The sequence below is a fragment of the Pteronotus mesoamericanus genome, unplaced genomic scaffold (genome assembly GCF_021234165.1).
Source record: "Pteronotus mesoamericanus isolate MK-2021 breed Mesoamerican mustached bat unplaced genomic scaffold, CSHL_Meso_final scaffold_651, whole genome shotgun sequence".
Classification (NCBI taxonomy): Eukaryota; Metazoa; Chordata; class Mammalia; order Chiroptera; family Mormoopidae; genus Pteronotus; species Pteronotus mesoamericanus.
In genome coordinates, this window is record NW_026555325.1 from 35,013,588 (window position 1) to 35,029,304 (window position 15,717).

General features: G+C 40.5%; 1 protein-coding gene across 1 annotated transcript in view; it reads right to left on the reverse strand.

Moving 5' to 3' along the window:
• CHN1 (chimerin 1) overlaps positions 1-15,717 on the reverse strand; it is a 163,717-nt gene that overhangs the window by 5,164 nt on the left and 142,836 nt on the right. The window contains exons 9-11 of the mRNA XM_054562313.1: positions 8,882-9,055; positions 8,073-8,150; positions 3,381-3,518 (exon numbers count right to left, since the gene is read on the reverse strand). Coding sequence (XP_054418288.1) covers positions 3,381-3,518; positions 8,073-8,150; positions 8,882-9,055 — 390 coding nt within the window. The remainder of the gene's footprint in view (positions 1-3,380; positions 3,519-8,072; positions 8,151-8,881; positions 9,056-15,717) is intronic.

Here is a 15,717-nt window from a genome sequence, read left to right on the forward strand (position 1 = left end):
ATTTTATTTTTAGAGAGAGGGGAAGGGAGGGAGAAAGAGGGAGAAACATCAATGTGCAAGAGAAACACCAATTGGTTGTCTCTCACATGGCCCCAAACAAGGACCCAGCCCACAGCTCAGGCATGTGCCCTGACTAGGAATCGAACCGGTGATCTTTCGGTTTGTGGAATGATGCCCAACCCTCTGAGTCACACTGATCAGGGCTGATTCAACAGATATTCATTGAGTATCTATTATGTAAGTGAGGAACTATCACAGGTGCTGTAGGAAAATAAAAATGAGTAAGAGGACTCCTACTATAAGGGATTACAGTCTAGCAGGGAAGACAAAGCATGAACATAATCTCTGACATGAAGGAAAGGGGCTTTAAAAGATGTCCAAGCGAGCGTGATGGGAACACAGAGAAGACTGATGGCCCAGGGCTGAGAGAGAGAAGAGGAAGAGAGGGCACTGGAGGGAGGTCTGAAAGAATCTAGAAATGCAGACCCTGGGAGCAGGAAATAAGCACTCTGAACCTGTTTTAAGATCTAGTTAAAAGCTCTTTTTAAATTTTAAATTCTTTATAGAGGAACTCAAGTACAAGAAGAGTAAAACTTAGCCAAGCAATAGGGGTGAATCAGTGGCAGAGTTGAGGGAAAAGCTCAGCAAATTCTAAGCTCCAGGCCCCTCTTCGGTATGTCCAAGTTGCTTGGGAAAAAGAACCCTGGGTTTCATTTCTGAGTTTATCTGACTCACTCAGAGTTACACACTGAGTCACGCAGCTTCTGTAAGACCTTCTGGGAACAGAACTCTTAGACCCCTTGGCCAGGGGAACAGTTCCAGATTCAGTGCTACCAGGAGCTCAGCGTTGGCAGCACTGGCTGCGTCGTGGTCAGGAAGCCTCCAAGAACGCTGGGGTGCTGAGTGGGTCTGTGAGAAGCCCCTCCCTCCTAGGCCTCAGTACTGTACTGCAGAGATTCCTTAACTGGTGGGGAGAGGAAGGAAAAGGGCTGGGGAGACCCCGACTTCCAGGTGGTTGCTAAGGGAGTGTGCAGGGGGTGAGGCAGAACTTCAAGCCTTCAGACAGGACGCCCTGGCCTCCGCTCCCCCTTTCTCATTTCCTGCGGCCACTCCCCTCCAGCTTTCAACGAGCAGGCTTTCTCCAAAGGAGGCTGCAACGGCAGAGCTTAAACAGCTTTTGCAGGAGGAAGATTTAATATGAACTGTGATGTTTTCATTGGCAAGGGATGCTAATGAATGCCATCGATATTTGAGACCTAAAAATTATGGCCCGAGTTTTAAGGGCAGGAGAGAAAAAAAAATTTCAAGAGCATACGCATCAGCAAGGGTCAGCTAACTGTGCCCCTCATTTTGAAGGAGTTCCTCTCCGCTTGTCTGCCTGCCTCCTCGGTGTGAGTCTTCCGTTCCCTGTACCATCTGGAGATCCAGGAGGACTAGAGGGAGCCAGGGCTTTGATGTTAGGCAGATGTGGGTTTGAGTGCCAGTGCCACCTCCTCCAGTGATTGGACCTGGGACAGCTTACTTACATGCTGTAACATCTCCTTGTTCCTAAAATAATGTCATGGGTGTAAAATACCACACATGATTCCCGGCACCTAGCATTGCTCTATTAATCTTAGTTTTGCTCATCTTCCTTCTCTGCCTGTACAGATATGAGAACGTTTGTATTTATGCATCTAAAGAATGACACACTCTTCTAGAAAAGACAGGTATAAGGACACAATGTTCCACAAACAATTACATCAATATCAGACATGCACAATACACGTTAATACTGTGTGTAAGTATTATTAATGGAACTCACATATGAAAACATCTGAAATTTTAAGGGGTTTTTACTTTGATTTAGGCACATTTCTTAGGCTGTGCTTTTAGGAGCTCTCGAAGGGGTGAGAGGAGGGGCTTGCTGCTTTGGACAGGCCTGTTTCTGACACAGATCTCAGAACAATGACAAATGGTTTGGAACAATAAAGAGGGGAGGTTTTCCTCAGCCACTGGGGTGGGCGTGGGGAACGAGGATGAGGTAATTTCAGACTGTGGGGCAAAAGGCCTTCAAATCAGCAAGCGAGGCTTGGATTTTTCTTCTACATAAACAAGGCAGTGTGTGGACAACAGAACCTGGGTGTGAGTCACTGCTTTGTTCTCTGCTAACTGGATGCCCCAAGGTTAGGCTCAGCAGCCGAGTTCCCGTTTTATCCCAGGCAACGAACGTGGCGACAGGAGCACCATCGAGTTGAGCCACCGGTGCTGTCCCAGGAATAAGAGCAAACCATGGACCGACTGAGCACCCCCTGGGAGGTGCATGCGTCCAGGGCTTTCCGTGTTAGTGCCACTGCACTTACCTCTCTCCGGGAGGAAACATCTGCCCTATGACACAGAACCTCAGCAGTAAATCCATCCCCGAATGAGGGGAGGTAAATTCCTGTTGAAGATCTAGAGCCTTTCAGGCTCATAACACGTAAATTGGTAAAAATCACGGTACGTCCCATGGCTGTTCTCCACATAAGGGCCGAGCTGACCCGCAAGAAATCACAGCTCCATGAACTGACCACAAAAATTCTCAACAAAAGCTCTGAAGGGGAAACTAAAAATTAAAACATGAAAAGTCAGAGCTTCGTGAAACTTTAAAGTCAAAAAGCAAATCAGTGTTCTTAAGGAAGTAATGTTATTATTTAAAGATCAAGACAACATGTGGTTTTTAGGAGAGAAAAGCGAATGACAGAAATAGCCTACTTTTTCTAAAAAATGGTAATGACGACAGAATCTGTTAAGAATTCCCTCTAAAAAAATGGAGCATGAAATACAGGTATGATTTTTTTGCACTGTATATAAAATTTGGCAAGTAAGTCTTTGCTTTTTCCTCATTTTCATCTTAGCTACAATAAAACTTAGAAAATGGCTTCCTGATATGAAACAGTGCTCCTGAAAGCAGGATCTGCAGACCAGCACCAGCACGCGGTGAGTGTGGAAACTGAGTATGAGAAGTTAGGAACTTTTACTGAAACCTGACAGTAATCTTCATGCTTGCTGAACCTAATAACAAAATAGTTGATTCTGTTTGTTTTTTTTTAAATATTATTCTCCAGTATTTTAATTTTATTTTACAAAGTATTCGTCCGTATCTGGGGAGCAGTGGTATAAGCCTTCCTTTGGAAAATGAAAGTGAGCTCATTACAAAGAAGCTTCTGATGGGAGAAGTCATAAATAACCTATGTTTGAGAATAGTTCAAAATTCTTATGGGTATATGAACCATGGAGAGGGGCAAGGAGGAAATAGTTCATAAAATGCATTCAAGATACTCAGCAGGAAAAGAAAACCAGAAGTGATGACCCAGAAGAGGAAGTCTGTCAGGTTACTTGGAATGTGTCGTCGAACTTACTGGCGGACTCGATGAACTTAGGGTAGGCGTCATACGTGATGAGTGGAATTGGCAAATCCCTGAAGTAGAGTTTCAGTGCACCGGTGATAATGTTGATGTCTTCATACATGTTCACAGAAATGTCTGCTTTCTCACCATCTTTGAAGGATGTTAAAAGAAAGAAAAGTGAATATTTGGATCCACAGCACTGTTTTTATAAATGACATGTTTCTGTACACAGTTTTTAAAGATTAGCAATGAGTCAGTTCTTAACATCAAATTCAGTGTGTTAAGTGGTATACATGATTGATTACTTGTGAAAAGCAAAATCTACTGTTTTGAATTTTCTATTCTGAAGTTATTTTTCCATGTTAATAATGGAGGGGAAAATCAGGAGAGGACTGGGGTCAACAGAAATATTTTTAAATCTCAAGGCTTCTTGAGAATTCCTAGGGGGATAATGTGGGATTGCTTTTTTTCTTTTTAAAATAAACACAGAGAATGTGAAAAACAACAACAGAGTCACTCTCAACTTACAAAAGACCCCTAGCACCAAAGCCTTTATTCTGTGCTTTTTCCTCACCCCAGGATCCCACATAGAACGTCTGGATCTGCCCAAGTCCTGGGGGTAGAGGAGGTGGTAAGCAATAAAAGAACAAAAACCAAACCAAACCAGACCTTAGAGTGCTGAAATAACAAGAAAAGGAATTACAAAACGGAGAAATATTTCAAAGGTGCTCAGCCAGGAGGCTCTCAAGCAAAGCTACCCTTCCTGCAGGGGACCTCTTCCCTACCCCCTGCACAGTTAGTAGCTGGTTAAAATACCTGGATTCCCATGTACTGAAGATTTAATGAGCATCTACTCAGAGCTAGATCTTATGCTAGATTTCTTTTGTTCCATTTAGTTTGTGAAAGATTTCTATGGATTAAACAGCAGCCTCTTCACCATACATGTATGAGAACGGCTAAAATCCAGAATACCAATAACGCCAAAGGCTGACAAGGATGTGAAGCAACAGGAACTCTCATTCCTTGCTGGTGAGAGTGCAAAATGGAACAGCTACTTTGGAAGACGTGTGGTGTCTTACTAAGCTGAATGTACTCTTACCATGACATCCAGCAATGGTGCTCCTCCCTGCTTACTCAAAGGAGCTGAAAATTTATATTCACTTGAAAGCCAGACATAAGGCTTATAGTGGCTTTATTCATAACTGTCAAAAACCTGGAAGCCACCAAGATGTCCTTCAATAGGTGAATAAACTGAGGTACACTCAGACAACTGAATTTTATTCAGCTATAAAAAGAAATGAGCTATCAAGCCAAAAAAAGACAGAGAGGAACTTTAAATACAGTAAAAAAGTAAGAAGTCAGTCAGTAAAGGCTGTATCTTCTGCAATTCCAACTCCATGACATTCTGGGAAAGGCAAACTGTAGTCAGGAAAAAGGTCAGTGGGTGCAGCGGCTCAGGGGCAGGAAGGCTGGAGGGGCAGAGCGGGCACTTTTATGGTAGCGAAAGTTCTGTATGACGCTGTAACCATAGATACATGACTTTACACATCTGTCAAAACCCATGGAACTGAACAACTTAAAAAGAGAACCCTAATGTAAACTACTGATGCTAGTTAATGATGTATCAATATTGGTTATATAAACTATAACAAATGTATTACACTAATGCAAGATGTCAATAGGGGAAGCTGTGGGCCAGAGCATGAGGGGAGGAGAAATCTCTGTACTTTCTGCTCCATTTTTGGGTAAACCTAAAACTACTCTAAAGGCAGCGGCGGCGGTGGTGGTGGTGGCGGCGGTGGTGGTTATTTTAAAGCAGGCTCTTTTAAAATGCAAACACTTTGGCCTCTCAGAGACTCACACTTGAGTGTGAATCGGATCTTGAGCCCATCTTTTGTACTTGGGTTGGAGTCATATGAGACAGAACACACTAGAACAGAGTGCCTTCTAGGAGGCAAAGGCTACACAGGCTGCTTCACTGGGGGCCCTGGGGAAGCAGGTAGGTGCTGGCGGCCTAAGGAACTAGAGAAGGGGACGTGAGAGCAGAAGGAAGGTCAAAAAATGACACAGGCAAATATCACCTCTGTCAAAATTTTTACTCAGAAAAAAAATTCTTCTGTATTTTTCTATGAGATCAGATTTCAAATACCCCCTCTCATTATTGGCTAAAGTATACTTTTTTTGTTTGGAAAGTAAAGACAATTTTTATAGTTCAGCTACATGACAGCGGAGAGTGTTAAACAAAATTTGGAGGTAAAATACTGTGCTCATCACATCTCCGTGCCTCCCCTCACTCACCGCTCTCCCAGCCACAGGCCTCCGGGGCCTCCGCACGGACTCCGCGGGGGTCAGGGCCTTCCCGGGCCCTGCTTCTCTGCTGCTCAACCAACACGCGCCCAGCTCCTAGTCATCCTTTGAACGTCAGCCTAAGGATTTCTTCTTTGGGAAAGCCTTTTCCGATCTCCAGCACCCTCACCCCCAACCCTAATACACTAGGTTAAGTTCCCCAGTTACTGGTATTTTCCTTTATGGCATTTATTAAAATAAAATCAATAACCATTGTGTGATTATTACTTAATGTGAGCCCTTCATGAGTTCAAGGAACAAGTGTACGTGGTTAACTGCTGTATCTAAAGTAAAGAACGCAGTGCCTGGCACACAGTACCTGCTATAAATATGTTTTTGAGTTAATGAATCAATGAAAATAGATTTTAGAGAGCTAAGAGCCAAAAATATTAACACTCTGGGACTTACTCTGTATATTGTTCTTAAACAGGTTCCTTTAAAACCTGCTTTTTGAAAAGATTCTATATCTTCTCCTACATTTATTTTAAAGTAACATAAATGCATTCTGTAATCTGATTTGTAGATGCTACATTCTAAGTAGGGCTCTAATGAAGCACTGCGGACTGGAACGTCCTTTGTGCCCTGATTACTTTATTGCTTTCAGGCTTGGCTCTTCAGCCAGGCCGGGGCCCTCCTGCGGGCAACCTCCTGCGGTGGCGCCCCCTGGGGGAGCCTCCAAGGTTTGCATTGGCTCGGACCTTCCCGTGGACCTCTCATTGTACTAGTCACCGAACCGCTGCCTGTTCCCCCCCGAAGACAAAACATGACAAGGCTATAATGGCACGTGCTGACCTTGGAGTAGTTGGTGTTCCATTCAGTGAATATGTATCTCCTAAGTGAGGGAAGACTGTCCAAATTCTGCCTTTTTACTTTGACACTAGAACTGAATGCGTTCCTTCTAGCATTCTACGGATCCTGCTTTTTTCCCCGTGGATCTCATTATTTCAGGGTTATTAAGCCTCCCAAAAATGACCACCTGGCCCTGAGGGTTTGGCTATGTGGAGCCAAGGTGAGCTCTTTAAGATGTTTCAAATCTGTTATTAGTGTGTTCAGGGAACAAAAAGATTGTCTTGTATTTTTAATGAGAGGAAACTGCCATTTTCTTTCTGGGCCCCACAGAAACATGTGGTTTCTTTGTCAGTGTGAATTGTTTTTGAGAATCCTGGCCAGTGGCTGGGAATAGACATGCTCAGTTGTTACCTTCTAGAGAAAAAAAAATGCCTTTTTAATTTTCAATTAAACATTGATTTAGGCTATTCTTTTTTTTTATTTTTAATTTTTAAAAAATCCTCCTCTGAGGACATTTTTAAATTTTTCATTGCTTTTTTCTGAGAGGGAGGATCGGTTGCTTTCCTCACATGCTCAGACTCAGGATCAAACCCACAACCTAGGTATGTGTCCTGCCCAGGAAACAAACCTACAACCTTTGGTTATGGGATGACGCTTCAACCAACTGAGCCATGCTGGCCAGTGCTGATGCGGGGCTTTTCCTGGTGCTTATTTGCATTTAACATACCATTATTTCCCTCCATTTTCTTTGATTTTATCAAATACTTGGGTTGGCCTAGATTTCCTCGTTAGGTTGGTAATAATACTTAATTCATTTCTGTCTTCTGCCTCTGTAGGCTGTAAGAGCTTTGTGATGGGAGAGGAATATATACTTGCAAAGGAAAGGTTCTTTAAAATATCACCAGCCTCAATGTGTTCCACTTCCTGTATTCAAGGTTACAGGTCTTCTTTGGTACCACTTTATTCTAGTACTTAATGACAAACTGGAGACCCTTGGGAACATATCTAAATTTAAATATTAGAGACAATAAGCCACACCAAGCTCTTCTTTGGCCGGGCCCTCCCTCCCGCAGTGGGTTGGGTCCTATGCCAGAAGGTCCTCAGCTCTTTCAGCTTCTTATCCCGACCCAGGGCTCAGGACCAGGGTCTCCACCAAGTCAGAGATGGCGATGAGGACGCATGGACGCCAGGCAGAGTTAGAGGGGCCACTCCGACCTGGGAAATCGGAGCTCTGCAGTGGCTTAGACGCCACGCCCCCATCCCATTTCTCCATGTTTTTTGGTGAATTTAATTGCTTTGCATATATTTTAGGGAACATAGCCCAGCCTTGGATATTCAAATACTGGTAGGATAGTTCAATTGTATGCTGCTTTCTCACTTTGAAATCTAACAGTTTAATACTTACAACAGATAAAAATAATTTTAAAAAAATCATAAGCTAAGTCTTTTTATTTGGTGTAACAAGCATCAAGGATTTAGCAAAATAATGCAGGGAATAACATAAGATGTTGCGCCTTTTTGGCAAAGAGTATTACTGCCCTAAGTTAATGAACACGCTGAAGAGCATACCTCTGTCAAAAGCCATCTTGACATCTTCAATTAGGTCACTAAATCCTGATACTCGGTATAGTCCTTCAGAATTAAGACCTGCAAAAATAAATCAAGGGTGCTAATTAGTCTCTTTGGAATCATGCCTAAACTTCAAATTTTAACTTCTTGCCACACTGCAGGCTGGGGAAATAATGTGTCAGAAAGAATGATAAAATATATATGTTTAGCAACCTCTTCACACTTTTCTCCTAAAATAAAACCATTTCACTCACACTTTTTTGACTCTGATCTACTGTCACCTGGATATTTGTAATCTGGCTCATCATTTTGTCTAATTAGATCAAATATGTTAAGTCTTAAGGGAAATAATTCATCACCTCAATTATACCGTAAGTTCTTTTACATAACAAGAGACTAAGATAAACTATAATAGGCCTGGAGCAATTTTTCCCAAGTGAGAAAGAATAATTAGGGTGCAGCTCTGGTTTTTGGCCTAGGATAGTTTTAATAGAGCATTACACCTTTGCATCTTGGACCCAAGAAAAAAATATATAAACTGAAAAATGTATCTATATGTCAATTTTTATACACTTGAAAGGTATACTTCCTATAACTGGTTAAATGTACTTAAATGTACCTTGAAATCAAGCTGTTTAATTATTTGTTAAATTAACTCATTTCAGACTTCCAGATCACTTGCCATCTGAAACCATTCCCCCTAAACTTTCAGAAGACAACTGGTTTGTGCAATGGGGCCCCAAAAGAGCATTAGGACTTGCCCTTGTAGTGAATGACAATGGCCCTGAACTGCCCCGGAAGCGCCTCACCTCTAGATTCAATTTCCCTGATGCACATGTCCACCACCATTGGCCGCTTCGTGATGTGGGCCTTCACAAGTGTTGTAAGGTCGCAACTATATACCTTCTTAACATGTTTCAGGTCTGGCTTACAGTCATTCGGGACCATCTTGGAACACTGCTTATGAACATTCAAACCGCAATCTAAAGAAAGAATGAAGAAAGAAAAAATTCATTATTGTTTTAGCGCATTGAGCATCCTGGACTGTCTATTTTAGCAAAAGACACTCCAGCCTGAACTAGGTTTAAAAAAAAGACTAGCTTCCAGCAGCTCCTATTCTTCCCATCTCTTCTCTTGCAAAATCTTTTGGGTTTTAAGTCAGAAGACCAAACTTCTAACTCAGGTTTCACCATTTACTTGCTGAATGACCTCAGGAGAATTCCAACCAAACCAAAACAAACCAAATTCCTAAGTGTTTAATTAAATGTCTACAAAATGTAGTATTATGCCAATTAGCCAACTAAAATTTTATCGATTTAAATTACATAAAAATATACTTAATGTGGGCTATAACTGCATTTTAATATATTTGTATGAGGAAGAATTAGACCTAAAGAGTATCCTGGGGCCTCTTAAAATGGTGCTGCCCGTATTTGTATCTGTTCACAATCCTTTATATACATAATACAGAATTGCTCTAGTAGCAAAAACATCTATAGTTATTATTTGTTACTACTGTTATCACCAGGTTACTGATGCCAAACACTATTCCAAGTGCTTTACAATTATTATTTCATTTAAACCTGCAAAACGCTATGAAATGGGTAATATTATTCTTCTAATTTTATAAACCTTACAAAACCAAGCACACAGTTGTTGAGAAATTTACCCAAGGTTGTGCGTTTAGTATGTGGGGAGCTGAGATTCAAGCCTGTGGATGATTCTAGAGTCCATGTTTATAACACCTATACCATATTCCTCTACTGAAATCATTCCTTTGCTTTGTAATTTTATTGAGTTATAACTTTTGAGATGCTAGAACCTAAATATTTCTAGTTAGTATTTATTTTCAACAAGAATAAGGAATAGAGAGGAATATAAATACTTTCTTAATTTGGACGGAAGCACTCTTCTGAATAACTATTGCTGAATAATTTAACTAAAATAAATGTCATCTCTATGTTTTTAAAAAGATAACATATTGTTTTCAAGTTCATGAACACTGATGTTGTTCACTTGTAAGTCTGATCCATATGAGCGATATATAATTTATAACCAGGTCTTAATAAAACCATTGATAATCATATACAATCCCACGACAACTATCTGTAGTTCTTGGACAAGCTTCAGTTTTGCCTGCCGTTTTGGCAGAAAGGGGAACATAACATTGACCTCACAGAACTGTTATGAGAATGAATGAACCAATGCATTCAAGGTGCTTTGCGTATTATGAAATGTTAGGCAAATGCTGGTGACCGTTTTCATTATTATGACTTTTAGTACTGCTGCAGTCTACTTAGGTGTGGTAATAAAGTGCTTAGATGTAAGTAAATGATAAGTATTTATCATAATGCTGTTGCTGTAACTTCTGACACAACATTTTGAGAAGCATCTCCTATGTAAGTCCCAGGGTTGTTCTGCGGCATTGTCATTGTCGGCTTACGGCAGAAGCTACGTTGAACTCTAGGCCTGTTCTGTTTGTCAGACAGGACTACCTTTAGGTCCTAAAAAGGACTTGGATGTCTGGGGTTACAGGTGTTTCCTCACCTACCCTGTTCTTAACACATTTCATTTACATAAGAGTATCTACAATAAGTACATCATTTTTTTCCTCTGCTGCTCTTGCTGTATTTGGGGAGTTTTCAGCCACTAATTTTTCAAATATTTTTTTCTGGCTCTCTTTGTCCTCTTCTGGGACTCAAACACCACAAAAGTTTAATCTTGTGTTACTGTCCCACAGGTCTCAGTTCACTTTTTAAAATCTATCCTCTCTCTCTCCCATTTGAATTAGGTAATTGCTATTGATGTACAAGTTCATTGATTTCTTCCTCTGTCATCTACATTCTGCTATTGAGTGTACCCAGTGAATTTATTTGTTAATATGTCTCAGTTCTAAAATTTCCATTTAGTTCATTTTTATATTTTTATTTCTTTTCTGATGTGTCCTCTTTTTTTATTTGTTTATAATTGTTTGTCGGAGCATTTTTGTGATAGTTGCTTTTCTTGTCTGATAATTCCAGCATCTGTGCCATCTCAAATTTGGCGTCTGTTGATTGTCTTTTTTTCCAACTGAGTCGAGATTTTCCTGGTTCATGGTATGAAGTGTAATTTCAACTGTATTATGGATATTTTAAGTGTTACAAGACTCTGGTTCCTATTGAAATCTTCAGTTTTAGCAGGGAGGTAAACTTTAGATTTAGAGTGTACATTCTGGCCCACATCCTGCTCACTTTTATAGGCCACGGTTCAAATGTCAATCTATAGTTACGAAGCCCTTGTAATGTATATGTAGCAGTACTTTGCCTGCTCCACTTGTACGTTACCCAAACGGCAGGACTCTACCTCACATTCTGGGGCGGAGAGGGCCACCACCTCCTAGTTACTGCAGGGTGGGGATGGCAGTCGGGGCTTGCCCACACACCCGGCTGAGGAGCAGCAGGCACGGAAGACAGAGTTTGGATTACAGTCTTAGCTGTCTCGTTATGTAGGTGGTGGAGGAAGGCAGGGCTCTGCCCACAGACTTGGGCTGAGAGGGTACTGCTTCTACTATGGAAGCAGGTGGGGAAGAAAGTCAGAGTCCCACCCACAGGCTCAGCCAAGGAGGGGTACCACTTTCTTCCTGCAATATGGTGATGGAAGACAGGGCTCCACTCACAGACACACAGGAAAGGAAGACACCCTTGTTGTGGCAGGGTGGGGAGGAAAATGGGGTTCTACCCACAGACTGCTGCTGCACATTCACCGGGGAGGGCTACCAATGTGGCTTTTTTGTGGTGTTCACCTGGAGAACAGCAGGGATGGCTAAAGATTTCTGTCCAACTAAACTATGCTTTTCCAAGGGCTTCAGTTAGGGAGAGCAGGCTTTCCTGGGGATTTTTTGTGTGTGTGTGCCTGTTGGCATTTATGTATTGGGAGTTCTTCTAGTGCCAAGGCTGGAATGCATAGGAGGTTAAATGAAAACAAAACCAAACCAAACCCAAAACACCACAAGGCAACTCGCTGCTGGGTTCCTTGAGTCCAGAGGTCCCTGGCCAGCCTTCCTTCTTTTCTCCAGCTTTCAAAGTCTTCTGATAGTGAATGTATATATTTTGTCCAGGGAATTTTGTTGTTATTGTGAAAGAAAAAAATGACACATATTTATTCATCTTGTCCAGAAACAGGAAAACTCTTACATAGTGTTCTCCAAGTATAAAAGTCAGCAAAATTTCCTAATCTAATAATAATGTTGCTGTGTCTCCTACTTTTAAGTGTGTACACAGGAGTCACAGATGCAGCTGGAAAGGGCTGTTGGTAACTGCTTATCCCAGTGTCACTTCCCAAAGACAATAAAACAAAGCTACTCAGCCAGAAAGCGGAGATCTAGACCTTGGCTTCCTGATTCCCAGCCTGCGCCCTTCCCACCGAGGGATATATAGCATGTTCACTGGCGGTGCATCATCGACTCTGAGTTACTGTTTTTAGGATTGAAGGTGAATGTGCTATTCTCAGCGTCTTATTCAGTAATGTATATTGTACCCATTACTTGTGCCATATACTTCAGTTTAAAAGACACTGCCATATTTTACTGTTTTATACTATATAAATGAATGATTTGGTAAAGACTTTTAAAAAGCAGTGACAAAACCTACCCATTATATTCTTGTTTTGTCATAATCTTTCCCTTTGCATAAACTCTACATGGAAATCCAGTAGAAAGCAAAATAGGAAAATTTTGATGCATCCACATAATGTCAAAACATCTGAATGGCACTAATGGTCTGATATAATAATTTTCCCCCTTTGAATACTGTAAGTTACCTCCCATTTTAAACATCAGCAGGGTTCTAAGGTTTCTGTCCAGACGGGCTACCTTTTCCCAGGGCTGTGGCTGGGAAGAGCAAGCTTTCCTTGGGATCACTTTTTGTCAGTGCTGTTGGCATTGATGGGCTGCGGGCTTTTCTGGTGCCCATGTAATTCTTCTCTAATGTTCCAATCATTTGTGACTCAGTGAAAGCTGGATAGAGTGATGACAAAGCTTAGATTTAGGTATTTAAGGGAGAGGAAAATGTTTTTTAAGCTGATATTCTTTCTTCCATTTGAAGAAAATTACACTGTGGGACAATATGTTGTGCTCACTATTACAAATGAATGTCAAAGACCAAATTTTTGGTAGGATTAGATAAGAAGTCCTTCAGAAGACCAAACTCATTAAAATAAAGCATCTTTATACCCTTAAGTTCACAATGCAATATACTAGCTCTGAGCTTGCTCTGAAAACTGCTGCTTCAAGGACTAGCAGTGTATCAATATTTCAGTTTGCCATTAAGACTTCATTTGGTTTTCATGCTTATTTATTAAAGTCATATAATTCCTATATAGTTCCATTTCTCCCAGGGAATATCTACACTATAAATGAAAAAAAAAAGTCTATAAAAAATTCTTTCATTTGTTGTATTTCATGGTTTGGTAAGTTATTTTTATGTTACAATTAAACTACATTTTCCCTTCCAATTATTCAAGTTAATAAGCATAGAATAAACATACAAAAGGAAGAATAAAAATTTCAAACACATTTTATTCTGTCCTTTATTAATGAGCTATTGGTATTACAAAGACTACTAACTTTAGGCTACTCAGATTTTCTTCTCTAAAAAACAATGTATGCTTCATGTCTAGAAGTCACAGAAATCTACTTTTTGAAAGAAATAGCTTATATTATTTATATTCTATTGATAGGATTAAGGGGTAATGCTAATGTGTTTTGAAAGTAAGGTATTCTTTCTCTTCTATGAGCGTTTATATTTTAAATAATTGCAAATAAAAATCCTAGTTTTAAACTTATTCCTTAGTTGTCTCCCTCCACATTCTCCATCCAGGAAAAGAGGGAACACCTGTTTCTAATATACATTAGACGTCACATAAGCAAAATTAGGACAAATACCTTATTCTTTGGAGTATTTATGAAAAATGCTACTTTCAATTAAAAGGGGCTACATAAAAGTTTTAAGCAAGTCTAACCAATTTCTTGCTGGCTTACAAGAATGGACAAATGTAACATAATAGGTACAGTCAATGAGGGCAGTAATTAATATAAAAGTACTTCCACTTCCTTTCTTCAACCTAGAAGTTAAATGTTTGTATATTTGAAGCAATAAATACATTTTATTATTAGGAAAAAACAGCTGCCATTCCCTTCTGGGGGCTGGCAGTAATGACAATATGCTGGAAGAATGAAGTCACTTTAATAAATGACCAATACTAAGTTGATATGTCTGGTTCACAACAAAATTATCTGGCTATTTTCTTAGAATATTCTGGTAAAATTACCAGAACAGTCTGGTAAAATTCTGGTAAAGCTAAAATGAAAGCAATTCAGGAATGCTAGCAGAATAGTCTTTTGGGTGGCAGGGATGTTTGGCCATCTCCATGATTATACAGTAATAGTAATAATAATAATAATAATAAGTAATAGATTACTTTACTTAGTTTACATTTCATACAGAAGGAAAAAGTGGTTTGGGAAACTATCTTATCTGAGCAATGACGATCCTTTGAACTTTTAAAGGCTACCTATTTCATTCATAAATATTTTAGTGGGAAGAGCACTACTTCCAAGCTGCAGTTAGATACTCTCCCATACATCATTTTACTCACTTTAAAGAAGTGAAGAGACAACCTTTAATGCTTATTATGGAACCTTGTGTTGAGGGGTTTTGAAAAGACCATGTCTAGTGTGTCCATGACTATCCCTGCTGTTCCATCAGTTGTCCTCATCAGCTGCGGAGTATGTGACAGCAAGCCTGGAGTTTGGATAGCTTGCCTGCTATTAGCTGGATTCAGTCTGATTCCCACAGCAACTCTGCAGGTCTGGTGATTGCAACACCACCTAACATTTTATATAATGTTAAGGGGAAAAAAAGAAGGGGGTGGTAGGATACAAAATTGCTGCTTTTGGCAAACACTCCTTTAAAAATTCCTGACAAGCTCTGTGCCTTGGTGGATTTTGAAAAAGAAACCAGAACAAAGCAAGCTGTCTTAGGGATCAAAAGCAGATAAATACATTTCTCCTCTGACAGGCAGGAAGCCTGCCATTTTTCTTTGGAAGTACAATAATATCTTTAATGTTCAGTAGCTAGTGCATTAGTTTCCTATTGCTGCTGTAACAAATTACCAGAAACTTAGTGGTTTAAAACAACATGAGTTTGTCATCTTGCAGTTCTGGAGAGCACAAGTCCAAAATCAGTTTCATTAGGCTAAAATCATGGTGCTGGTGGACTTGTGTTTCTTCTGGAAGCTCTAATGGAGAATCTGTTTCTTTTCTTTGTATTTTCCAACTTCTAGAGGCTGCAAGCATTCCTTGGCTCCTGGCCCCCTTCCTCTGCCTTCAAAGCCAGAGGCAGAGCATCGTCTCCCTTTTCTGACCTCTTCTTCTGCCCGTACATCTCTTCCCTGACCCAGCCTCTCCCGCCCCCTCTCATAATGACCCGTGAGGGTGATTACACTGGGCCACCCCGACAATCCTGACACTCTTCCCATCTCAAAATCCTTAACTTCATCACAAAGTCCCTTTTGCCACAAAAGGTAACATATTCACAGGTCTCGCCGATTAGGAAGTAGAACATTTTGGGGAGCCATTGTTTAGCCTACTAGTTCGTTCTCTCTCTCT